The sequence below is a fragment of the Rhamphochromis sp. 'chilingali' genome, assembly GCF_963969265.1.
Source record: "Rhamphochromis sp. 'chilingali' genome assembly, chromosome: 19".
Classification (NCBI taxonomy): domain Eukaryota; kingdom Metazoa; phylum Chordata; class Actinopteri; order Cichliformes; family Cichlidae; genus Rhamphochromis; species Rhamphochromis sp. 'chilingali'.
The window spans coordinates 33,540,064-33,567,712 of NC_137946.1; the positions used below are offsets into that span (position 1 = coordinate 33,540,064).

The 27,649-nt window shown below is 40.5% G+C and overlaps 1 protein-coding gene across 2 annotated transcripts in view; it reads left to right on the forward strand.

Moving 5' to 3' along the window:
- Nucleotides 1-11,709, forward strand: part of slco2b1 (solute carrier organic anion transporter family, member 2B1) — a 33,076-nt gene extending 21,367 nt beyond the window's left edge. For both annotated transcript variants that reach the window (XM_080867903.1, XM_080867902.1), the window contains exons 11-15: nt 104-248; nt 8,853-9,013; nt 9,368-9,432; nt 9,984-10,104; nt 10,504-11,709. In XM_080867903.1, coding sequence (XP_080724029.1) covers nt 104-248; nt 8,853-9,013; nt 9,368-9,432; nt 9,984-10,104; nt 10,504-10,663 — 652 coding nt within the window. In that variant the 3' untranslated portion in view covers nt 10,664-11,709. The remainder of the gene's footprint in view (nt 1-103; nt 249-8,852; nt 9,014-9,367; nt 9,433-9,983; nt 10,105-10,503) is intronic.
- The last annotated feature ends 15,940 nt before the right edge of the window (nt 11,710-27,649 follow it).

Consider the following 27,649-nt stretch of genomic DNA (forward strand, 5'->3'; position numbering starts at 1 on the left):
ATAAAATGATTCAGAATATATGTTAATAATACTTATTGTAGGCATCTACAGCTTCTTTATTCACCTTTAAAATGTTAATAAAAATGTGTGTTCGTATTTTCAGCTATGATTTGTTGCAGTGCAGTTCTAACTGTCACTGTTCTGAGGAGGCGTTTAACCCGGTCTGTGGTTCAGACGGCATGGAGTTCAGGTCTCCTTGCCATGCTGGCTGTCAATCTGTAGAAACAGACAACTTCAGCAAAGTCGTGGTAAGACTCAGTTAATCATCTTTCCAGAAATTTTTTCCTGTGAACCGATCTGTTATCTCACATTGTGACTAAGGCTCAGCTCTGTTTGCTATTCAAATTTAAATTCAAGTGGTGTGTAGTCACAAGGAACTGGCATGCTTTCTGTGGTGGTTTGCTGCCAGTTCCCATTTCATTTGTTTGTGCTCTTAGGAAATCAGTGACATCACATTCCTTGAGAATATGAGGCATTGAGACGTGGAGGCGGCAGAAACATTTCGTTTTCTCTTTCAGTCTTAGATATACGCTGGCTTTATTTCAGACTCTTACACACACACCATCATCTTGTTGATATTTGTGTAGCCTGAACATTCTGTGGAAAAGGCCCTGAAAGAAAACAGACCACAATAAACTGCACTGAGAAGCAAATTTAGCTGCCAGTTTATCATTATTATTATTTCATTTGTATCCTTGAGTTTTAATAGCTTACAGCTGTTCCAAGGTGGTCTCACTATTACAGATGTTAAGCTTAAATTCAGTGTGTGCTGCCAGAAAGGATTAGGGGCTCACTCGGGGTGGTATCTTTAGGAGTGTCATGTGTTTGTGTCACTGCGATGGTATGAGTGTCCCACTTTTCATTTTACCAGTCTGTCTGTGGATTTACCTATGAAAGTGAAAGTAAAAATACTGGTTTTAAAGAATCTAAATTGGGACCTTGAGTAATTGGCCAGATGTGCAAGAAATTCTACATCCAGATGTTGCAGAACTCTCCCAAACCTCTCCCACTGTAGGAACATTTTTTTGTAGGTTTGACGGACCCTAATGGTCTAACAACCGTTGACTTCCCATGATTTTGTGAACTCAGTTATTCACTGACAGAATGAATCAATTTCTAATCCAATCCAATCCAATCCAATTTTATTTATAAAGCACTTTAAAATACCCAGCACAGGAACAAAGTGCTGTACAGAAAATAAGTTAAAACAATAGAATAACAAAAAACAGCAAATTAAATAAATAAAACACATAAGACATAAAATTAAAACAGCCCTATGTTAAAGCAAAAACAAGATAAAACAGCATCGAATCACCTAAAAACAACTAAAATAAAAATAAAAAACCAACATCTCACGTGGTGTCAAAGGCCAAGGTAAAGAGGTGGGTTTTCAAGAGTGACTTAAAAACAGATAAAGAAGTGGCCTGTCTAATCTCTAAAGGAAGCTCGTTCCACCGTTTGGGAGCTGCTACAGCAAAAGCACGATCTCCTCTAAGTTTACGCCCAGTCCTGGGTATCTTCAGGAGCAGCTGATCAGCTGACCTGAGAGAGCGGGTGGGTGTATAAGGCTGTAGCAGCTCAGAGAGATAAGATGGAGCTAGGCCATGGAGAGCTTTAAAAGTAAATAAAAGAATTTTAAAATGAATCCTAAAAGAAATGGGCAGCCAGTGAAGTGAAGCTAAAACAGGGGAAATGTGCTCAAACTTTCGAGTGCCAGTTAAAAGACGAGCTGCGGCATTTTGCACCCTCTGTAGATGACTAATATATAATGCACTGACCCCTATATAAAGTGCATTACAGTAATCCAGCCGAGTGCTAACAAAGGCGTGGATCACTGTCTCAAAGTGCTGCCGTGAAAGAATTGGCTTTATTTTTGCCAGCTGCCTGAGGTGAAAGAAGCTAGATTTTACCACGGCCTTAATTTGATTATCAAACTTTAGATCACAGTCCACTTTGACCCCCAGGTTTGTGACAGTTGGCTTAACATACTGTGCCAGGGAATCTACATACACATTGGGGGTCTCAGTGGGGCTGCCAAAAACCATCACCTCTGTCTTTTTATCATTGAATTTTAAAAAGTTAACAGACATCCAAGCCTTAATGTCATCGAGACACTGAAGTAATGGCTGTGTAAGGTATCTGCCTTTTTTCTTTAGAGGGACATAGATCTGACAGTCATCAGCATAAAAGTGGAAAGCAATGCCGTGCTTTCTCAGTACAGAACCAAGAGGAAGCAGATATAAAGAGAAGAGGAGGGGGCCTAGAACTGAGCCCTGTGGGACACCACACAAGAGGGGAGCGGAGGACGACGCATAGTCACCAAGGCTGACACAAAAAGTTCGCCCCGTCAAGTAGGACCTGAACCACTCCAGTGCTGTGCCCCTAATGCCCACCCAGTGCTCCAAACGAGAGAATAAAATGGCATGATCCACGGCACTGGCGTGCACAGATAGAGACGAGGTGGTGCTGAAGCACTTGCCCTTTTGCCCTCAGTCCAAAAAAGTGCCCTTTTGAAAGACGTGATTTTTTATTTTTTTAAAGCTGCGCGATTTAAAAAGGTGTGAAAATAATGGCTTGATTTGTGCCCCTTCTTCAAAGACACCCGAACCCTGTCGCTTTTTCACTGTCACCGTGTCACGTGAACACGCTTGCAGTTCATTTGTTGTGAGGCGTGTAGCAGCGGCATGACATAGGACTACTTGGAGTAGGCATAGTAGGCTAACTATAGCGACTGGGAGCCACGGCGGACAACACGGCAGCTCTTTCCCTTCCCAACCAGTCAGGTAACCCATGAATCGAGTGAAATTATTCTGTTTGCCCTCTAAGACCAACCTGCAATTGTTTTGTTGTGAAGTAGCCTGTCAGAAACTGCACATGACAAACTTTGCCAGCTTGCCCCCTCCATCCATCCATATGGATAAACAAAAAAACGACACATTTAAAATGTAACCTAAACCATTTAGGCAACCCCACTCTCCATCAATTCCAACCTTTTTGCATACACTATTGAAAATATCACGTTATGCTATAGGCTACATGCCGTTAGGCAGAGGGCTCTTTTGAGCCCATTTTTCGTTACAAATTTTAGGATGATCTCACGGAAATCTGTGAATAAATACAAAGTTTTCAAACTGAAGTCAGTGACGGGAAGACATCACACTTTTTAGAGATGGAACTGCAGAAAAACCTAAAACCTTGACATGATTATGAATAATAGAATTATGGACGTTTCTCCGTTTTTGTGGATTAGCCTTTCCATAACTAACGTCAACTACTGTCCTACTTTGGTAAGATTGAAATTAATGTTTTTGACTGTCTTTAGTAGGTGTCTCCTGTGAGAAAGTTAGAACACCGTCCAACTGTCTAAAGATGCAGTCTTTAGCCTAACTGGTTGTTACTGACTCAGCGATGCTCGCAGACATTTACGCACTGTGTTGTGACCTGATTGTGACAGAACAGTGACGTTGTTATTGGTAGTTTGAAGGGTACGGTGTTGGGGGTGGTGCATGTTAAAAGTTTTGAGAAGCACTGGTTAGACATGTTAATTTTTTTTGGTGTAACATATTGGCAACATTAACACATTAATTTGCTAAAGGAAAAATAGGCAGTTCCCAATTGCCTGTGAAAACGACCATTCTGCCCTGTTCTTGTAATGACCACAGTCAGTCTTATTCGTTCTCATACATTTTGGTCTATTTATTTACTAATTTCAGCAAGCATAATGCCTAGGAAAGAGAGGCTGAGAAAGGAGAAAGAAAGGGATCTACAACAGGCAGCCCAGGGAAGCAGTTCTCTGCTCTCCTGGATGAAAGCAAAGGAAAATGAAGATGAAAGGTCAGAGTCAAGGGCAGAGTCAGGTTCTATTTTAATGTTTTAATGTAACCTGCTCCTTGCAGTTAATTCTATTGAAAAATCTTAAAAGCTGTTCACACTTAGTTTTTAATGAACTTAATCAGCAGGCATTGAGCTAACTATTATTTTGTACCTACGAAAGTTATTTCTATGTTACAAGACTTGCAGTATGGGTTATTATTAAAACGATCTGTTTAAGCTTATTATTATGATAAATAATAATACTATTATTATTATTATTGCTCCATTGTAGTCAGTCACAGCAGGGAAGCAGCTCTATGCCATCTACCAGCATAGCAGAAGAGGGAGATATAGAAACAGATGAAGCCGCGACCAATGCAGCAACAGGTTCAGTTAGGCCTACAGACACTGATGTAGTGCTCTCTGAAGACCACAATGAGGAAGAACAGATCGATCACATAATGTCAAAGTTAGCAGCTTTACAATACCCAACAGATCCAACACACATCCATACATTTAAAATAAAGCGCAATGACAGATACGTTTCAATGTGCTGCAATGTGGGCCCATGTCAGCCTGATATACCTTACCCAAAAACTGAGGGGAGATCATTCCAGAAACAGTGGTTTTCTGCTAATGTGTGGCTGGAATACTCACCCACTGCTAATTCAATGCATTGTTTTAGTTGTCGGCTTTTCCTCTCGGATGAAAAATATAAAAGCAGAACAGCCTGGACAACTGATGGCATCAGAAAGTGGAGTACTGCTCTTGAAAAAATCAAACAACACTCCAGCGCAGAGATGCACATGACAAGCATGGTTAGATGGATCAATTTCCAGAAAAAGGCCCTTCAGTCTGCATTTGATGTTTCAGACGTAAAAGGGGTGGAAGTTAGAGAGCGAGAGAGGCAGACAAACAAAGAAATCCTGACAAGATTAATTGACCTAACAGTGTATCTTGCACGTCATGGACAAGCATTCCGAGGTCATGATGGGAGTGAGTCCAGTGATAACCGTGGCAATTTTCGTGAATTAGTCAATGTATTTTCCCGCTACGATAGTGTGCTGAAAATGCATTTGGAAAAAATTGCCACAGTTAAAGCCACCAAGACAAGGCCCCAGGTGTCACTGCTTTCCAACAGAAGTCAAAATGACATCATTGCAGCACTAGGAACTTACATCAGGAAGGAGATACAACGTGAAATAAAAGAGGCTGAAATGTATTCCATTCTACTTGATGAAACCTCTGATGTTTCACACAAAGAGCAAGTGTCATTTGTTGTGCGATATTTTCATCATATGCAAATAAAGGAGAGATACATCGAAGTGTGCAATGTTGATACAACTACAGGCCAGGAGCTGGAGAATACAGTGTTCTTGCTTCTGCAAAAGAATGGCCTAGAGATGAAGAACATGTATGGTCAAGGCTATGATGGAGCAGCCAACATGAGTGGCATGTATAAAGGTCTCCAAGCTAGAATCCGTGCACACAATGAGAAGGCCCTCTATGTGCACTGCAAAGCCCATTGCCTCAATTTGGTACTAGTGGAGGCATCAAAGTCCAGCAAGCATTTTGTGACATTTTTCAACTTGGTGGAGAAATTGTATGCCTTTTGCTCAGGCTCCCCAAAGCGTCATGCTGCCTTGGTCAAATTTCAGGAGTCTCTCTTTCCTGGACAACGTGTTATGGAGCTCCAGCAGCTGTCAGATACTCGATGGGCTTGCAGGGAAAAAGCACTGAAGGCACTTCAGAGAAATTTGAAAGCCATTTTGATGCTCCTTGATGACATCAGTGACAGTGACCCACCTAACCTGGCCCAAGGTGATGCTCAGATGTACAGAAATGCCATTAATTTTATGTTCATTCTCTGCATGGAAATCACCACACCAGTATTCGAAGTCACTGCTTTGGCATCAGATTCTCTGCAGGAAGAAGGGTTGGACCATTCCACTGCCTACAAGGTAATTGATGGTGTGCTTCACACATTGCAAACCATGAGGTCTGAGGAGAAATTTGGAGAGATATTTAGATGTGCATCAGAGAAGGCAGAGAGTTTCAACATTCCAGTACCTACCGTGGTGCCTGGTCAGGAGAGAAAGCGGAAAGTTCCAGTGCGTTTCCAACACAGCACCACAGTGTCTCAAGTAGGTGCTCAGTTTGAGTCAGTGGAGGCATATTTCAGGAGTGGTGTATATTTCACCTTTCTGGACATCATGACTGGGGAACTGAACAGGAGGTTCAAAGGGGACAATACTGGAAGCCCAACGGCCAGAATCATTCAGTCCCTCCAGCCCTTAACTGTGCATGCTAACTGGGTAGGCCCACCAAACCCAGAAGCCATTGAAGCTGTCCACATCCTCTGTGAATTCTATGGAGAAGATGAGGACCAGCTCAAAACAGAATTAAAGGTCTTCCACTCCAGCTTTAGTTCAAAAGACCTCAGAGAAATATTTCTGATACTGAGGGAAAACAATGGCCAGCTGATCTTTCCTGCCTTTGTCAAAATGATTCAGATCTATGCAACACTACCAGTGACAACTGCGACAGTTGAAAGATCCTTTTCAAAGCTAAAAATAATCAAAAATAAACTAAGAAGTTTGTGTGGAGAAGAAAGGTTGTCTGATCTCCTCTTGTTGGCCATTGAGAAAGATGTGGAGATCAATTACAACGAGGTCATCAACATCTACAAAGACATGGCACCAAGAAGGATGCTTCTTTAGAGCAGTACACTCCATTTAATGGACACTTGAGAATATGTATGTATATAGTTTAGAGTTGGATACAGATTTAATCTTTTTGTGGTGTGATTTTTGATTTTTAGAGAATGTTTTGAAATAAAAGTCAAATTGCATTTAACCTGTGCGATTTTTTTATTATAAAAAGAAAAGGTTTTCCACATATGCAAAAAGTGCCCTTTTTTCCCCCTGGAGCACTTGCCCCCCAAAATGTCTGTGCACGCCACTGATCCACGGTATCAAACGCAGCTGTCAAATCTAAAAGCACAAGAACAACACAGTCCCCAGCATCAGTCGCTAAAAATATGTCATTAAAAACTTTTAAAAGGGCTGATTCAGTGCTATGAAAGGGTTTAAAACCAGATTGGAAAACCTCTAAAACATTTTGCTTTTCCAGGAAGGCCATTATTTTGTTGTAAACTACCTTTTCAAGAATTTTGGAAAGAAAAGGTAGTTTGGAGATAGGCCTGTAATTTGCAAGAACCATAGGATCAAGAGCAGGTTTTTTAATCAGGGGTTTGACTACTGCATGTTTAAAATCTTTAGGGACAACACCTGACATCAGACTATGGTTTACCAGCTCAAGCACCAAAGGACCAACTGTAGGTAACACCTCTTTTAAAAGTCGAGGAGGGACAGCATCATTTGGAGACCCTGCAGGCTTAAGATGACCAACAGTCTCCTTTAAAAAGGATAGAGTCACAGGCTCAAACCTGTCAAAGACAGCAGAGCAGGAAACAGAGACTGAGAGGTCGTGAGCATGAGGAGAGATTTGAGCCCTTGTGGAGGAGACCTTCTCGATAAAAAGTGTAAAAAATTTTCACAGGCTTCTGATGAGGGCTCAATACAGTCAGTATATGGTGCATTAAGAACAGAGTTAATAGTATTAAATAAAACACGTGGGTTATGGCAGTTTGACAAAATAATGTCAGATAAGTGTTTTCTTTTGGCATCTTTTACAGTTCTTTGATATCGACGCCAACAGTCCTTCAGCATCTGGAATGACACTTGTAGTTTGTCCTTTTTCCACTTGCGCTCAGCTCGACGGCAGTCGCATCTGACAGCTCGGGTCAAGTCGTTCAGCCAGGGCTCAGATTTAGTTTTAGGCAGTCTGGATTTTAATGGAGCCACAGTGTCCAAAGCAGTCCGACAGGTAGAATAAAACCATGAGCTCAGTTCCTCAGTCTGGCTGCATAAAAAATCCGGGATCTTACAGATCTGGTCAAAGACTGTTGAAAAGTGTTCAGCAGTGGAGGAGTTAAAAACACGACAGCGCTGAGCAGCAGCGCGAGTTTTAACTGAGGCACAGGCAAGAGGAACTTCAAACATCACAGGACTGTGGTCAGAAAACACAGCATCACAAATCTCTATGTTAAAAACAGAAAAACCATGAGATAAAACAAGATCAAGCGTGTGTCCACGTTCATGTGTGGGACCTGTCACACATTGCACCAGATTAAACGAATCAATAAGGTTTAAAAAGCCCTTCGCCATGGGCATGTCAGGACAACACACGTGAATATTAAAATCCCCAGCAATAAGAACACGATCATATTTTGGCATGAATTCAGCCAAGAAGTCAGCAAAGTCACTCACAAAGTCCTTATTGTATTTTGGAGGCCGGTAAACCACCGCACACAACACTGTGTGAGAGCAGCCCAGCTCAAACACAGACAGTTCAAAGCTGGTGAATGACGGGGTTGATAGCTGCTTACATTTAAAATGACTTTTAAAGATCGTAGCTATTCCTCCTCCTCGGCCCAACATACGTGGGGAATTAAAATAGCAGCAATCGCCGGGTAGAAGATCCGAGAAGATGCTGCACTCACCGGCGCTCAGCCACGTCTCGCACACACAAAGAAAATCCAGTCCTCGGGATGTGAAAAAATCCTTCAGGATAAACGTTTTGTTCGCTAGGGACCTAGCATTTACCAGGCCAATCCTGGCGGTAAGCAGCGGATCCCCGTCGCTAGCCGTCCTAGAAGCCCGACACAGAGGCCGCAGGTTCCGCAGATTCACACCACGTCGGCGGGGGCGAGGAGAGCAGGGTTTTCGGGACATCCCATCTAGGCCGATGACAGGTACCAGCCAGGCACAGACAGGTTCCAACGATCGCCGAGAGAAACAGAAGTTTGGCACCACTCCAAGCACCGTTTCTGACTTTATGATGAAACTGGCACCGGCAATAGACCGACTTCATTATTTAAGAATTACTTTGTACAAGAGAGGAAATAAAATGCAAACAGGTTTACTTTAAAAAAAGCTGTACAAATAACAGATCTATTTGCATGTGCGTTTCTGTAGAAATACACTGAGTGCCGGTGTGTCGGTGGTCTCAGCTTCGCCTTACCTCGGAGCTGTGGCAGTGGGTGTGAGCATCTCCTCCTACCCTTCGTGATTCTGCTGGGTCTCACTGCCTTCATCGCCGCCTTTTCCCAGACACCATCATGCATGATGATACTCAGGTATGGAAAAGATAATATAATGTCAAATAATGGGGAATGCTTAAGTCGGAGTCTTTTCATTAGCAACAGTTTTAAGTAATTTAAAGGAAGGACACCAAAACAAAAGTTTTATGAAAAAAAAAGAAAAACTTGTAAAGCTGCCTTTCATTCCCTACAGAGTCACATGACAAATTGTTGTTGTTTTAACACAATCTTTAGCCTTTAGACAAATATTTTCACATTCCAGTCAGGTACTACTTTCTTTTCTAAACATGTGAAGAATCTAGAGATTTCTCTGCAGATTGCCTACTCCATTAAATAACAGCTACTGGAAGCCTGTTTTTCGTTATCATGAATGTGATGTCTCTGCTGCAGGGAGGTACCTCCAGAGGATAAGTCTTTCGCAGTGGGAGTTCAGTACATGCTGTTCAGAGTCCTCGGTAAGTCATCACATACGTTCTCCAGTGACACGAGGTCTGTGTTTAAACTCAAAGACCTGCTGAAGGCATTTTCTTTGATGCTTATATGCTTAGATGCAGTTTCATACACTGGTTTCTGGCAATGTTAAGAATCAGTTTTACCATCTTATTTATTTTTTATTTTTTGGAGCCAGATATGATTATATTTGCACAAGACAGCAGTGCAAAGAAACATTCAGATAAAAATCCTCAAACTTCAGCCACCAAAACTAGTGCTGAGACCTACTGGACAAGCTCTTCGTACAATTACCACAGTGGCCATTTTACTGGTCAGATAAATTAAAAACGGCTCCAACAGCACAAACATGGTCACGGACTCCAGTTAGCCAAAGTGAAGCCAAGCAGACAGCTAACAGCTACAGCCACCTGTGTCACCATCCACCAGTCATAGAGGCTGCACTGTTTACTTTTTGACATAAATAAATCCAAATGAATGAATTATTTAAAAAATAATAATAATTTGGGGCCAAAATTATGATTTTAACTGAGTATTCATCTTGGTCTATTTACAGCATTCATGCCCGGTCCAGTGTTGTACGGCAGTGTCATCGACACCACCTGCATCTTATGGGGCAAGAAATGTGGCAAGCAGACGTCCTGTCAATACTACAACTTAGAGCGCTTCAGAAGCAGGTAAAAGGAACATTTAAAGATACTAACAAAATACAAAAAGTGGTCATTAAGTTTATTTGACTATTGAAATGAATGCAGCAATCATTCCTTCTCATAGTAGGAAAGATTAAATTGTCATTTATATAAATATTGTGATGCATTTTGTGAGACAGGCTGTAAATTCTTTTTAAAAGAGTAAAACAATTTCATAATCCTTATAAAAACAACAACTGAAATGAACACATTTTCTGCAGTTATAAAGGCTAAAAATTTCACTGCCAGCACAGAATCACACTTTTCTCATTCTCAGTAGAGATTTCTTGCTTTGTAAAGCGTTCTGTCATCTGATTGCATCCCGGACTAGCCCCCAACCATAAAAACAACCATAAAAAAACCATAACCACCTGTTTGTGTATTCAGGTTTCTAGGGCTGCAGGTGGTCTTTGTGTGTGGAGGGTTGCTCTGCTACCTGCTGACAATCGTCGTCCTGCGGAAAAGAGACAGGTATCAGGAAAGTGATTACCAGATGGTGAATCAGAAAATATCAGAGAATGGCAAAGAAAAAGAACTGATAACATGAAGTGGATTCTGAGAAAACACTTTTCACTGAGACTGCATAGGTAGCTTTTTTCTATGCTGGTTGAAAGGACACTGCCACTAAGCAGTGAATTACTCGGTGTGGTGGATGCTTCACTTATAACGGAGCAATGTGCTTGCATTATAAGGCAAAAATAATTTTTTTATCACTGTTTTGTTTATACATCATGGCTAACATTTCAGAATGGTTTTCTTGTTTTTAGATAGAACTTCTTAATGTGACTGACAGTGTATACTTATGTAAAGTTTCACTTACGATGTTTAGTTTTTGGCCATTGAGCAGTATATCAGTCCCAAACTGCGTGCCAGAACTAATAACCTGAGTAACACGGGACTCTGTTTTTCAAGATTTTTTTTTATTTGTCTTTGATGAAGTCATAAACTACATAAAAAGGTCGCCCTAACTACTGTGACGTCACCCCTGACATTTTGACTATCCAACTTTAGTGTTTTGGCCTCCCCCTTGTTGGGTTTTTGTAGCCAGAAGTGAGGATGCACATAATATATGCAATCATATACTTAAGCACATCCATATATATAGGTAAATGATCAAAATATAATGTTTTCTTGCTATAGAAATTTAATTAAAGTAACACTTGCCTGGCATGAAAATAAGGAAAAAATATCACGTTATAGGGAGACACATGAGTTGCCATTGGCAACATGTAACAATATGTTTAGCACTACACTGTGGGACACCACTGTACCAAATTCCACTCCTTCTGCATGTATAATATTTCCTGTTTTGAGATGACTTATCTAATCAAACCCATAAATCTTTACCAATATGTCAAAGAACTGTTAGTTCCAAGCAGAAATTTTCCATGTTAGCATAAGGTCAGACAGGAAGCTCATAATTTGTAGTTTTAGATATAGCAAGACTGCAGTGCGGAATGAAGATCATCTGGATTTAGTCAGCGTCCTTTCACTAAGAGAAAGAGAATGTTCACGTTAATGTTCACATTAACGTGAACATCAGTTTCCAGTTTCTTCACACATGTCACTGCTTAACAAACACTTAGCGAGTAGCTGCAAGTCGGCACCTTTCATAGAAATTTCATACAACCCTTGCTACTGCAACGAACGTTTTACTACAGCACACTACACCTGTTTGTGAAAAATTTCACTGACTGCTAGCAAACTCCAGCAATGAATCACAGCCAAACGGTGGTTGCCAGGCAGTTGCCAAGCAGTCTTTAGGCCTGTGGGGCTGGGGTGAAGTAAGTTACTGACACCCTCAGGTGCTGCTTAAAAATACTCACATTGTAAAAGTAGACCTTTGCAGTATATGTGCACCTGCCTGATATACAAAAAATTGTCTCGCAAACACATGCTTTATTTAACCATTAAGAACACAGCCTTGGTTAAAATAGTGGCTTACAAAAAGCAAAGGCATAACAAGGAAAATTAAACATTAAAAGCACAGCAGACTTCCAAAGACATGTTATAGACCCACTGGTAAAATGGTGCCTCTGGTGGTGGAAGGCTTAGTTACATTTTTTAGATGCAATTATCAAAAGTACCTGTACCTGTAAACTCTCTAATAATGAGATCAGTGTACTCACAGTGATCCCTGTGACTCTAATGCTCAGGCTGTACACTGCTCTAAATACTCACTTTATTACAGTTTTTTCTACTCTTGGATCTGTGTGACATCGCCATTAGGCGATATCCCTAACATGGTCATCTCAGGCACTTAAGCTCCGCCTACCTGCTAGTCAAACTTTCTGTTTACAAGGAGCAGTTGAAGCTGTCTTAAAGGGGGAGGAGCTAAAACAGCTCAGTAAGGTGGCTGCACGACAACCGAGTATGAGACAACGAAAGTTTATTTTGAACTGTGAATCATGCACACAATTGGAATACAGTTGTTACCTCTGACAGATCAATGTGATTGTGGTCTTAAAGATAATACATCTGCAAAAGCATCACTATAGGAACAAGTTTCAGGTGTGAAAAATGTGGTCATTATATCATTTCCTGTACATCAGTTAAATTACATCCAGCACAGATTCCTTTAAATCTCATTTTCACTTTTACTTTCACATTTAAATGTGTCAAAAGAATTCTTATTTCAACATCACACTAATGAGGAAGCCAACAGCTTTCATCACTGAATATTTTTAGTGTACCATCATTTTCACTGGAAATGAAATAAAAGAGAAACATCCCTGTGTACAGTGAATGTATTTATGCTGTGATCTTGAAGAGAGAAAGCAGCTAGGCCAGCTTGTTTCAGACAGAGGGTGGACTGAGGGCTGAACCAGAGCCCAGGATGAGGTAAATAACAATTATTGCCAACTGTGAACCATGCAATGCTACTCTAGTGGAGCTCAAGAAAAAAAATATGGAGCTATATTGAGCAGAAAAGGTTTTCTATATGGGGGAACTACAACTTTACCAGAACACTGTGACAGGATTCTGGAGTCACGAAAAGACTTCAAAGAGATTAAAGAAGGGAAACTAAAAAAGAGAGAAGGATGGCAAACAAACAGAAAGTACAAAAAGGCACCACAACACTCTTTTTATATGAAAATGTGAATTCATGAACTTAATTCTTCCGGCACAAACAGATCCCGTGGACATTTTCCGAGTTTGGATTAATTTAATCCAGCGAGATGTCTTCAGTGTTTTGTCACTTTTTTATAAACTGTTTTCTACAAGTTTGATAAAATTATATTGTGCTGAATGTTTAAGTGTTTGTATGATAACCTTTCATACTCGAAACGCTGTTCTGTAAATATTTATATCCAATTGAACAGTGAATAAAGGACACCAGCTTTATAAAAAATATATGAAATATATAACATTTTAGAATAAAGTGGAGCAGTATCACTAAAGCACTAATCGAAATGTGATGGACAACATATCATAAAATATCATCAAAATTCATAATTTTTTTTGTATGTTTTTAAATAAAACTAATTGACACATTTAATGTTGAAGTGTGTTTATTGTGTTTATTTTTCCACATGTGATTTGTGCACATGTGTACATTGTTTACTGCTTTTTGTGTAAAAGATAAATTGGCAAATAAAAAGCAACTCGGTTTTTCTGAGCATTTACTTTTGATTTGTTTTTGTTTCTTCCATTTTTAAATCCACTTTAAAGTTTCAAAATTTATTGATTTTTTTGTTTTTAATGTCCTAACACCTTGGGGATTTTTTATGTAGCTCGTTTGTTAGAAATATTTGTGAATAACTGTAGTTTTCATTATATTTTATATGTGACAGCATTGGGAGTAACAGCATAATTTCAGTAAATTAAACAGAAGATCTTAATATTAGTGCCACCTTTTATTTTTTTAGATTCATAGAAAAGAAGTAAAATACCCGCACTCAGCTTCTTCCATATTAAAAAAAATATGTTGAAGACATGAAGACAGTGTTATAGAGAAAAGAAAATCAAACTAAATGTGGTATCTATATGTAATGTATATATGAAAACTCGGTTAAAACATTTCACATTAATGCTTTCAGCATTTTCAGTGTTTGGATCCAGATCACTGCACCACAGATGCCACCATTAAACACAGGAGGTGATCTGAAATTCAGATTAAAACAAAAATGTCGCTCGCGCGCACACACACATTAGCAGATCTGTCAAACTGTGACCAAATTTCCTGAAGCCTAAACAGGCATTCTTTCCAACTGACAGATTTATCGAGCTCCTCATCAAGTTTTCATAAAACATTCCAGCTTTGAGGTCGGACCACCTGCACAAACAGGCAAGTTCAGGCAGAAGCTTTAAGATGTCATTGGCTGAAAGTCTGTGACAGTTGGAGCACTGATGGTGTATCTGCTGCAGGCTCAAACATGTGTGCTGCTCCTACTTCAACACACAACAGGTATGTGCAAAGGCGTAGCATGCGGCATCACACTTCAGTGCAGCAATTCACAATACAGGGTAAATATTTCACATCGAAATGTCAATAAACTCAAAGAAATATGAACACTAACTGAGACGTGAGAAATGACTAAAAACAGCTGTGAAGAAATTCATGAAGAAAACCAAGAAAAGATACTAAAAATATACAAAAAGTCCAAAAACAACAGAGAAGAAATGCAGACTCTGCGGCATGTTTCTAAGTTTATCTAAAATGCCTGCAACAGTTTGGCCTGAACATAGCTGGTGAGTCACCCGACCACAGAAAAACATATAAACCTGAAAAAAAAACATTAAGAAAGAGATGCAAAGCCAGAACAACACGATACAAATTCAACAAAAGGAGATCGAAAATGGCTAAACGGGCGAAAATATCCCATAAGAGAAAAATAAGAAAAGAAACATGAATAAGCAAGAAAACCACAAAAACACAACGAGACAAAGAGCAGCAAAAAAGAAGGACAAAGTGAACAACACTGTTATCCCTTATGCAGCAAGTTTGTCAGACAAACCCAGGAGAGTCTTCTCCAAGCACAACATCACAGTGTACTTTAGATCCAGCCACACACTCAGACAAAAACTGGTTCATCCCAAAGACAAAACTCCTAAACACAAACTTAACAATGTGGTGTCTGCTGTACAGTGCAGCGAGGAATGCCCAGACCTCTGCGGAAGAAGAACCTGGACCAGGAACTGCTGCTGGCCTTCTACAGCTCCTCAGTGAAGAGCGTGCTCCTCCTGCATGGGTTTTGGTACTCAGGGGCCATGACTGAGAACAGTAAGGCCGGGCAGAGGGTCATTAACACCACCTAAAAATTCAATGGCTGCCCTCTGCCACCCCTGAAGGCCATCGCCAGATCCTCCTGTCTCAGGTAAACCAGGGCCATCGCAGGTGACCCCTCGCACCTCGGCCGCCACTCGTTTGAGCCGCTGCCCTCTGGACAGCACCGCAGATCAATCAGGTCCCACACTATCTGAGCCATGGTCTGAGTAACCCTTGTCACTCAGGCCACTCACACACTGACTCTGAACTCAGGTCTTTTTGCACTGCTTCCAAACACTTTGTTCTCCATTGTGTGCCTTTCTCTTGTTTTGTATGTATTCGTCTTGACTGTACATCTCTCTTCTTTTTGCAATTTATTCCTGATGTCTTTATTATTTATATTCTGCTTTTTACTCCTGCAGAGTTTGCCTGGGGCACGCATAATTGTGTTGTACATGTACAATAACAATAAAGGGCTATTCTATCCTATTCTATTCTATGATCAATGGTGGATCAACAACCATTTTAAGTGGCAACTCCCACCAGGCTTTAATATCTGGGACTCTCCACCATTTCATCTTAGAACTGAAGACGCTTCTCAGATGAAACGTCTTCAAGAAAATTAAGTTTCAGTCGCTTTCCTTTCCAAGTTCCTTAGGTTACTATGACATGGATACCTGAGAACCTACACAGACATACTCCTGGAAACAGGAACAATCAAAGCTCTGTGATAGCTCCCATTTCAATGTAGGGCTCTCCAGGAAGTGCAATGTGATTCATACTTTCAAAGGCAAACTTGGTTCAGCACCAGAAAAAAGCATGTTGAAAAAATCCATCCAAGTTTCATCTGTGTGACCAACAGTGAGCTCAAGAAAAGAAACCAAAGAAGGAGAAAAAGCCCAACAGTGAAGTCCAGGCTGTATTCATATGTTAACAGTCTTCTGTAGTGTTTCAGCTGATAGACCTCAGCAGCAGTATAAAATCTCCTCCATATTTAAACTTCTTCAGCTTTTTTACATCTGCAAGCCCCTTTGCAACCCCCCTCTACCCTAGCTCCTCCTTCCATGCTGTCACTGAACTAAACACACGTCATCATTATTAGCTAGTTTTGTTAGTAGGTAGTATTTTTCTAATGCTAATGAAGTTGCAGAGCCATCACAGATCTGATGAGACATCCTTTACATCAATAGCAAAATATATGGGTTTTTTTTATAGCGCCGACTAACTGGTAACATCTCAACTCTTTCAAATGTAAAAACTCAAAGTCAGTCTGTGGGCCCCAGTTCTGTGTGGGAAGTATGAAAAACAAGAGGAGAACATCTCTCCTGCTTAATCTCCATGAATATCATCAGTAAAGTAGAAATGTGGTGGGCCTGGCCTGTGGGGGGTCTCGCTGCTCGTCTTATTGCTCTAGGCTTAGATGTGAAGCACAGACCAACACGTTCTCACTCCTAATGACGAGTTAGAGCACAGACGGGTCCCAGAACAGAGCCACGATGCCAAACCTAAAGAGTGACTCTTTTGTCTTTTAAACTGATGCAGCATGCTTTCATCCTCTTACATTGTAGCGCTGTACAAAAAGGAAACAGTTTTTCAGGCTAAAGGTCTGTTTCATCATGATGTTGTGACACAGAGGAGGAAGTGAGCTTTCTCCTACAGACATTGTGCTGTCAGAGCTAAAGCACCACCACAAAACTGCACCGACAGCTCCAAAAAACTCCATCTTCATCTGGGCTCTGTTGCTTTTGTAGATTTTGAGAAAGCAAATTGTAATTTGAACCACGGTTCATATCGTAGACATTCATGAAGGCTCAGCAGAACGTGCTCACCACACGCTAAAAAAAGAAATACAAACTTTTTGAACAGTGATGATTTCAAACTGCTGGATCAGCATTTTTGATTTGTGTTATGTGAACCTCCTTATATTCTTTACACAACAGGTTGTTACAGTGGGGCAAAAAAGTATTTAGTCAGCCACCGATTGTGCAAGTTCCCCCACTTAAAATGATGACAGAGGTCAGTAATTTGCACCAGAGGTACACTTCAACTGTGAGAGACAGAATGTGAAAAAAAAATCCATGAATCCACATGGTAGGATTTGTAAAGAATTTATTCGGCAGTTGATTTTTTTTCTTTTGTTTTGGGGTCAAATTAAATTTGAATTTAAAATCTTAATACCTTTTTCATTTTCAGTTTGTTCATGTGAAATCTAACTTTTTTGTTTTTAAATGAAACTATTTTAAAGGCTTTTATTTTCATTTTCACTGATCGGGGACTTTGTAGCATTTTAATACTGTTTGTTTTACTTTTGGGTTCAGTATTTCTCTGTCTCTGTCGGATCTTTGGGTTCTTCTAATCCTGGGATGCTCTGCTACCTTCACCATGAGTACCTTTGCTTTTCTCCAGTTGTTTTGACTTTTTTCTGATTATTTATTTATATACTTAACTTATAGTTGAGCATTCCCACTTTTTGGAATAAACGGAGCCTTTTAAAGGAAGAAGGGGTCGAGACAGGAGGCACAGCTGCTTATTATAGTTTTATGCCAGTATCGGGAATGTCACAGCTGCAGCTTCCTGGTTGTAGAAAAGACAATCTACCCCTCCATCTGAACTTTTGTCCCTTAGCAATAAAAAAAGCATGGCAGCTTTCACTCGAGTATAAACATGACCTCCAACCTCCTTCTTCAGCAGATTTCCTGTCAGGTGTCGTTTCCTCCTGAATTCTTCCATGAGGTCTTTGAACCAAAACACGAGCGACAGCTTAAATTCACAGAAAGTGACAGATGGGTTCAAAGGCTGCAAAGACTCCCAAAGACTGTTTGTCAGATGGAGAAGGACAACAAAATTCAAGGTTTCTATCATAAAAAAACTTTTCAGGATATCAGGATTTACCAAAAAAAAAAACATGTTGGATCTTCGTGTCCAACATGTTTTAACAACACAAATTAATTTCACTGCCACGTCTTTTCCCACATTATCTGATATCTATCTAGATCCCAGGTGTCAGCAGACCTGAACCCTCGCCTGCAATCAGCTTGTGGGTACATCCACCTGCCGTGTGCTTTGCCAAAGCGCCTGTTCTGTTCTCACGCTGATGTTGTAACGCGTCGGCTCCCTTTGACTTCCTGAGTAAACCGTATGTAACATTAATCCGACGTCGTTCTCTGTCACAGCCTTCGTTTATGCAATCGCTTCATTCATCAGTCTCATGAAGGACTCTGGTTACTTCTGTCTTGTGCTGAATTTTTACTTTCAATTTACAGAAAATATCATTGAAAAACATTAAATTCTTTTAATTTTACATTTGGAAAAAATGACAATTGAGAGTTAAATACACACAAAAGGACAGACAATCATTTCAAAATGAAGCAAACTGACAGAATAATCAGGGCTCTGCTCCAGGAAGCAGGTTCACAAACTCAAGTTTATTATATCCGAGATCGCCAAGTCAGTGTTTTTAGTTCGGTCAGAGTTAGTTTGACAATTAGCCATCATCAGAAGAGCATGACTCACCATGGCAACAGATAAGTAAAGGCCAGAACGTCCATTTTAATCCACTGGATTGAGGAATATGAATATGCTCGTGATACTAGGAGGGGAGAAATGATGAACTGCAAAAAGGTCGTCTTCTTTTTTTTATCGCACTCTGTTATTTCTGCCATTATGGAAACAATTAGTAAGATTTAGAAGATAAATCTGATTTCATCTTTAATATAATCTCAGTCTTCACTGATACGGACACACCAGGCCAATGATAGTGACCGTTTCACACTGATGGAAGAAAGAAGCAGAATTTTTTTCAAGACTTAAGTAAAAGCAAACATGTTAAAATAAACATTGAACTATAGAGCTGTCTGTGTGTTGGACAGATAGATTTGAGATATTTCAGTTTAATTTTAGACTGTGGACAAAATCAGCAGCTATGATACGGGGGTTTATCCGGGGTAATCTGGAAAATGAGTCACGCTAAACCGGATCCAGTGTGAATCCTTGATCCATCTGGGAACTGCCCTGTTACAGAGCCTCGGATTCCTTCAGCGGGATCTGGTTCTGGGTCCACCCACTGAGACTGATTTAGCTGATTTTCAGTAGAAAAATATTGAGGCTCAGAATGTAAACATTTAAAATGTTGTTTGACACCAATCTGAATTTCAACATGATATGTAATCAGATTACAATTAGACCGTCTGCAGCTGCATTTAAAGTGATCGTGTGCGCTTTGCTGTTACACCACATGTGAGCTGAAGTTCCTCTGCTGCCTCTGGCGGATATCACTGAGTGTTTGTCGCCCTCTGATGGACACTCAGAGGTGTTGGCTGGTGAGTCTGGACTGCAGAGTAATTATCAGCATTTCATTAAAGTACAAATGTACTCATTTACATTACTGCATTTAAAATGTTGTGAACTGAGCTGATGGAGTCATGTCAGTGTTTCTCCTCAGCATCCTGCAGCTTTAAGGCTACGTCCACACTAGCTCGGATAGATTTGAAAACTCCACGTCCACACTAGCATTTTCAGTCGTTTTCACAGAGTTGCACATCCACATTCAAACACTTACGTTCCAGTCCTGCGCATGCGTGAAACACAAGACGATTCAACCTGCAACCTCAAAGGAAAACGCATTAGTGTGGACGTAGCCTCAGAAACTTTAGTCCAGAACAACAAGGACATCACACACAACGAGGACTTCTTCAAGCTTTGCTCACAAACTTTCTGTCCTTTTCCCTCCGTCTGGGAAGTGTTTCAGGAATCTCAGACGGGGTAATTGAGACCACATGTGTGCACCACACTGATGTGTGACCCACACCTCCCTGTGAACATTATAATCGCCCGTCTGAGAATGCTTTCCACCTCTGTTTACATTCTATTAAATGTTTCAGAAAAGTGTGATTACGTCAACTTCTAATGATTCACTTGATTAGTTTCAGTGGGTCAGGACTGCAGCTGCCGTGTGTCGTATGACAAAAGCACCTTCAGGTATCTCTGTAACCTATTAAAACATGTTGCCAGTAGCGCCCTCACAAGGCTAGTTATAGAAGTCAACTTAGGAGTTTTTCAGCCTCCTGCTGTCCCACACGCTTATATGTTGTTGTTGCTTTATTGTTAATTTATGATGTGATCTCCAGTGTTTTCCTGAAACTGGGGTCACCTGTTGTTCATGTATGACAATACTAATAAAGTTATAGTTCAGTGGTGTTCATAACACACACACATTGTGAATACAAACTGAGCTCTCTGTCTCACGGTTCCCTCTTCTCACTCTGCTGAAGTTCCAATGAAATGCAGACTAAAGAACTGGAGAGAGGTCTGAGAGCTGGAAGAAGCCGAACGTTTGTCATCTGGAAAACCTGGAACAGATGCAAATGAAGCCAGGCACCAATGAATAATTCATAATTCAAAAGAAATATCAACATATTGACAGCAGAACATGAATGCAATTCAATTCAGTTTTATTTACAGAGCACCAAATTCCAACAATCAGCTCAAATCAGTTTTTCCTTCCCACTGTCGCCAAAGTGCTGCTCATAGGGGGTCATATGATTGTTGGGCTTTTCTCTGTATCTATGAAGCGCTTTGAGGCGACTCTTGTTGTGATTTGGCGCTATATGAATATAATTGAATTGAATTAAATTGAACTGTTCTCGAGCTTCAGATTCACAATGAAATTTTATCGTGCGGTTTAAAACCAACTGTTAGTTTGATGAATATGACCTCGATGCTCTCTTGCTGGCACCGTAGGGGCTTCTGTTATCACTATATTTACTGTATGTGGATTTTGATGATGCTCTAGCTCATTTTGTAGGAACCTGAAATTCACCTTAGCACAGTGATGTGCTGCCACAGGTCTTGATCACACAGCTGTTGGTATGTCAGTCAGCTACTGCAATTTTACAGAAATAATACTTTTTAATTCTTCAGACTGTCTCGTGTGAACCAAATGCCACTTCAGCTTCATAAAGCTTTATTGAACAACAAATGTAAACTGACCAATTCCACTTTGTATTCATCAAACTTTCCCTGATAGCATCTGTCCACAGTTCAACTTTGTAAAACAAGTCTACACATAATGAAATGTTTGTGCAGCATCCATAAAAAGATCATTACCTGTGTGGGTATTATGCTCTGACTGAGTGTTATCAGAGGAGAAGTAGAAAATTAAAATGACCAAATAAAACAAGTCATTCCAACATCCCAGACTGATTTACTTCCTGTTTTATTCATAGAAAAGGCAAAGCTCCAAACAACCTAAACAGGACGTGTTGCAGCTGTCACACCTCTCACATGGTGAAAAGCAGATGACCACTGAAGGTAGTCTGATGGTTTTTATGATGGAAAGTAAATCCGTTGGGCATCTTTCTTTAATATGATAACACTCTTGTGTCAGCAATGAGACGCAAAAACACCTGATCTCCAACCTCCAGAAGTAGTGAGGCAAACTTAGAGGAACTTCCAGCCCCAGATCGCAGGTGTTCATATGCAATGAAAATCTTCTTTCCACTCTTGTACAACACAGTCAAAGTGGTAGGCTCCTCTCACTGGTGCAGTAAAAATACCTGTGGGACATTTGTTTTTGTTAAATGGAAAATCAGCTGTTAGAACATCTGGAACATCAGCCTGACATCAACATAGCTGAGAAGTGACATTAAATAGAGAAGAAGTAATATTAAAAATAATTGTCAATAAATAAATAAACAAACAAAAACATCACCATGAATAGTGTTCGTTTCTCATTTCTGTTCTGGAAATAATTTAACCTGAAGGAGGCTTCCTGTTGCTGGTACGTCCCTCACCTGGCATCATACTCTACCTTCATTGGCCTTCTGTAGGTCTTTGATCTGCTCTTTCACTTTCTCCATACTGTCCCCAGACATGTGCTGTATAAGCGTCATCTCCTAACTCAAGCTTTTTATAACATGGCACGGGCTGCGTGGAATCTGCTGGTCATGTGAAATGTGATGGCAGTGTAGACAGTGCAGATTTGGGCTCAGGACACACAAGCCACAGAAGACAAAAAGGTAAACAAGACAGAGCAAAGGAATGGAAATACAACAGGATTAATCCATCTGTTAACAAAAGCAGTCAGGGAAGTAAAGACATTGAATAATAAGCACCAGGAAAGCATAACACCATAACCAGAAGGTGAAATAACTATACAGAATAAATGACCAAAATACAAGATTATCAAAAATGCAAACTAGAAACTCCTAATCATCCCAAAACGCAAAACGCTACGTCCAACAACAAAGGGATACAATGAACCATAAATATGCTTCTGTAACTGTAAAAATTTAAATGAATAAACTCGCATTCTGCTAAAGCTACCATGAGCGTTGGTATCCTCATCAGCCACCTCACACAGTGCAGAGCCACAGGATCACACCTACAGGTGCTGGTGAATGATTGAGGAAGCAGGCTTCTTAGACTGCATTACTTAACAAACTGAAAAACTGAAAATGAGCATGTGAAAATCTGGTTGTTGAATAAAGTACAAATCTATTCAGACTGACACTGACTGATCCAAATATATAACATTTCCCACTTGGTCCCCAAACATTGTCAGGGTGTTTTGTTTTCAATAAATATACAGTAAGGGAAACATGATTTGAACCCCTGATGATTTTGTAAGTCTGCCAGAAAAATAAATAAATGAACATGCTTCTTCTTGAGCCAATACTTTATTGTGTTGGCCGTGTGTTTTGGATCATTGTCGTGCTTGAATACACACCCACGACCCATTTTCAATGCTCTGACTGAGGGAAGGAGGTTCTCACCCACGATTTGACGATACATGGCCCCCATCAATTCCTCTTTGATGCAGTGCAGCTGTCCTGTCCCCTTGGCAGAAAAACACCCCCAATGCATAATGTTTCCTTGTTGACGGTGGGGATGGTGTTCTTGCAGTCATAGGTAGCATTCCTCCTCCAAACATGGCGAGTTCAGACAGGCCTGTACATGTGCAGATGGACCTTGCAGGCACTGCAGGATTTCAGTCCTTCACGGCGTAGCGTGTTACCAATTGTTTTCTTAGTGACTCTGGTCCCACTCTCAGAAAAACGATGGTTCTTAAATGGTTCTTCAGATGTCTTCATGGTTCTTTAAAGAACCATCATACGTCATAGAACCTTTTTATTTTGTGGATGGTTCTTCAGCTATTACAAATGGTTCTTTAAAGAACAAAAGGTTCTTCATCCTTAGCTGTCTAAGTTTGATGGTGTAAATGGCATACATATTTATTCACTATAATGAGGCTGTGAATTATACTGTGTGTTTTGTTTGTGTGCATGTGTGTGCGAAGGGGGAGGTGGGTTACCTGGTGATTACCCTTCAAGAGCAGATGGTAGGAAACTGAATATTCAAATAAAAGTTAGAAATACTTAAAAATATACTGGTGGCAGGGGTGGGGGCCAAAGCCTAAAGACCCTAACCCCAACACCCCTAACCCCGCAAACCCACTGATCACAAATAATGTGGTGACAGAATATGGAATTTATTATTAAGACATTTATGAATGTTGTGAGTTAACAAACAGTAGACACAATGCACACATCCAAACACTGTTCTGTTTTAAATTTTAATAAAGTATTACTATTTTCTGCTTCAAGGCATTACTTTTGAGATTATTATATATATTAGCAAATATAGCATATAGCACAATATAGCATTGTTTTTTATAATGTGTTCTTGTGAATTGCTTGTGTATCGCATACATTCGATTTGACTTTCTGCGAGACAACAGTCGTCCGCTGGCCAAAAAAGTTTTCCAAATACCTCCACGTGATCTAGCCTGGATTTAGAAAAGAATAGGAAAAAAAATCTGCTCCTCCTGCTTCAGATGCAATTTGTGTTTCTGTGTTAAGAGGCGGCGGCGAGAGGGGAGACCTCGGCTCATCCAGCTGGAGAGCCTGACCAGGAGGAGTCGAACATTAACTCGGCTCTTCCAGGGCACCCTGCAGACTCGGCTGTTGGCATCGATGAGGGATGACGTGAACGCCAAACTGGAGTCCATCACAGGTCAACTGCAGGTATGCGAGTCAGACCTTCTGAGGAGGGTTTCACTTTTCTCTCTTCTTTATAATTGACTCTTTTCTCTCTCTTTCAGCTCCTTGTCTCAGAGTGGGAGGGATTTGAAGCACAAAGGGAGGAGCTTGTCGTTTGGTTGGCTGATATGGATGTCCGCCTGAGTGAGGTTGACCAGCTGACAGGAAACACCTGTGAAAAACTGAAACAACTGCAGGTGTGGGCTTGTTTTGATATGACATATGTTTGATATGATACATACGTCAGAGACATTATCCTAAACTGGACTAACAAAGGACCATGAGTCCAACATGAAAAGTACATTACATAGCGTAAGGCTGAAGTTCATTGATCATTTTAATCATAAACTTGTTGTTGAAATATTTTTACTGAACATGCAAACATCTGCTGATGAAAATGTGTTGATTTAATGGTCTGTTATGAAGCTATTTCTAATGTGTTTTATCACTTTCTGATGTTTTATTAATTAAACAATACATGTATTAATTGCTGTGTTATCTGTAGATATAGTATTTATATATATTTATTTATAGTATAGCAAATATATTTAATTACCGTAATTGTCGGGCTATAAGCCGCTACTTTTTGCACAAGCTTTGAACCCTGCGGCTTTTAGTCAGGTGCGGCTTTTCTATGGATTGTCCGTGATTTTTGTGATATCGTAAGACGATTTGTTTTGTTTGTTCCGCTGTTGTACGGCACTACGTTGCCTGGCGGAAGGGCATGTGATCAGACACACAGTATCGGGGTTCAAGAGTGGTATGTTGGTCACATGTCCATCCGCCAGGCAACATAGTGCCGTACAAGTAGCGCGAAAAACAAACTTCAAAGTAGCGCTACACCTTCAGCAAGTTATGCCCAACTCCACCAGTGGATTCTGACAGCGTGGAAAAGTGTGAAAACATCCACGATCACCAACGGATTTCGAAGGGCTGGACTGCTGCATGATGGAGAGGAGGACACCGCCACGGCCCTTCTGAGGGTGTTCGACTCTGACACTGACAACGAGGATTTGTTTGGTTTTGAAAGTGACAACGAAGGAAAGGAGCTGAGAGTGGATGACGAAGCCATCCTGAGCCTGTTCGTGTCCGACACTGGAGAAGAGGACTTTGGTGGTTTTAGTGCGCAGGAAGATGGTGGTGAATGACTGACTTTTCTTCTTGTTAAAGCCGTGTCACTGCACCTGAGCCTAAAAGGTAGTCCGAATCTATTTTTCTGGTGTGCTGTAGGTTATTGTTATGTACTACATTTGTTACTCATTTATGAAGCACAGTACATGTTTCGTACTTGTAATTACCGCTACTTGTACATATACCTAAAAAGTTGTGCAAATATGTACCCATAACTTGTTTTTCAAAATAATAATAAAAGGGGTGTGTCTCCAAACAGCCATCTCTTTCCTGACAATTCGATTTGTGCATATTCTCTTACATATGATAAGTCAACATTGAAACGCCTGCGGCTTTTAGTCAGGTGCTGCTAATGTATGTACAAAACAGGATTTTCCCCTGATTTTAGCTTGTGCGGCTAATATTCAGGTGCGCTCTGTAGTCCGGGAAATACGGTATTATTGTTTGAAAACACTAATGTGACATGTATTAGTAGTGATGCTGTGCTGAGGGTTAAAATGCCTTTTTGTCTTTTGGTAACTACAAAATGACAATAAACCATTAATATATGTCTATGTGCTCGTATTTATTTTACCCTACTGAAATTCAATTTATGATGCATTTTATTTTGAAAGATTTAAAATGGTTTTTTTAAAGAACCATTTTAAAAAAGGTTCATTGAAAAACCATTAAAGGTGCCCCAAAGAATCATTTCTTGATGGTTCTTTGGGGCACCTTTAATGGTTTTTCAATGAACCACTGAAAGAAATGGTTCTTCAAAGAACCATTGTTTGAAAGGTTCTTTGTGGCACCAAAAAAGGTTCTTCTATGGCATCAGTCTAAAGAACCACTTTTGGTTCCAGTTGGCACCTTTATTTATTTATTTATTTATTTATTTATTTATTATTTTGTTCAGTTTACGAGTGATTTCAGCCTCATCTTCACTCAGATATTTACATCATCTCCAAGAGCCAACTGTGAAACACAATTTTCATTACTGTGACTGATGAATGATCGGCATGCTCTGTTTAAAGCTTTACACTGATCAGGCTGATTTAAGCTGATTGTGCAGTAACGTGCAGCGAATGTTCATAGACTGACCGACAGTCTGACAGCATCACTGCCCACAGACTCTCAGAGTTACAGAGACTCCAGCTTTGATTCTGATGATAAATCTGTGATAAAATCATCGTCTCTGTCTTTATATTGATGACTGAATGCAAAAGCGCAAAAACCAGCAAACTAATATTGAATGGTGACAGACACAAAACAGAACAAAGTCTTGTCTATTTGCAGCACTTTTCTTGTGCTATGAATACCAGGCCAGAGCTTCATGGTCTGCAAAGTGAGGTCGGTGCTGAAAAATGTGGCCAGTAGAGGGCGTCTCCTCTTGTCCTGGTGTCTGCGAGTAAATGAGCCTGCTGCTTGCTCGACCTTTGAGACTTTTATTAGTATAGCAGTAAACATGATCTCAGCTAAGTTTAGTCAGTGAATCGTGATCTCATTTGGAGCCAAAATGAGATGTTGTAAATGAGAAACAAACAAAACACACGTGCTCAGGTTCATTGTCGTGTTTACTTCTTTTTAACAGAAATGACAATATTTGATTTTATAAAAAAAGAATCTTTTGAGTATCTTGGGTGTGTTTGTGTATCCGCCGAGATCAACGTGATCACGTTTCAACATGAAAAATAATCAGAATCAGACATCTGCCAAACACCTGAAGTCCCTCCTAGGACCTGCTAAGAGTGTGTGTGCGTGTGTGTCTGTGTGTGTGTGTGCGTGCGTCTGTGCGTGTGTGTGTGTGTGTGTGTGTGTGTGTGTATATCTGTGTGTGTGCGTGCGTCTGTGTGTGTATATCTGTGTGTGTGTGTGTGCGTCTGTGCGTGTGTGTGTGTGTGTGTGTGTGCGCGTCTGTGTGTGTGTATATCTGTGTGTGTGTGTGTGCGTCTGTGTGTGTATATCTGTGTGTGTGTGTGTGCGTCTGTGCGTGTGTGTGTGTGTGTGTGTGTGTGTGCGCGTCTGTGTGTGTGTGTGCGTCTGTGTGTGTGCGCGTCTGTGTGTGTGTGTGCGCGTCTGTGTGTGTGTGCGCGTCTGTGTGTGTGTGCGTCTGTGTGTGTGTGCGTCTGTGTGTGTGTATATCTGTGTGTGTGCGTGCGTCTGTGTGTGTGTGTGC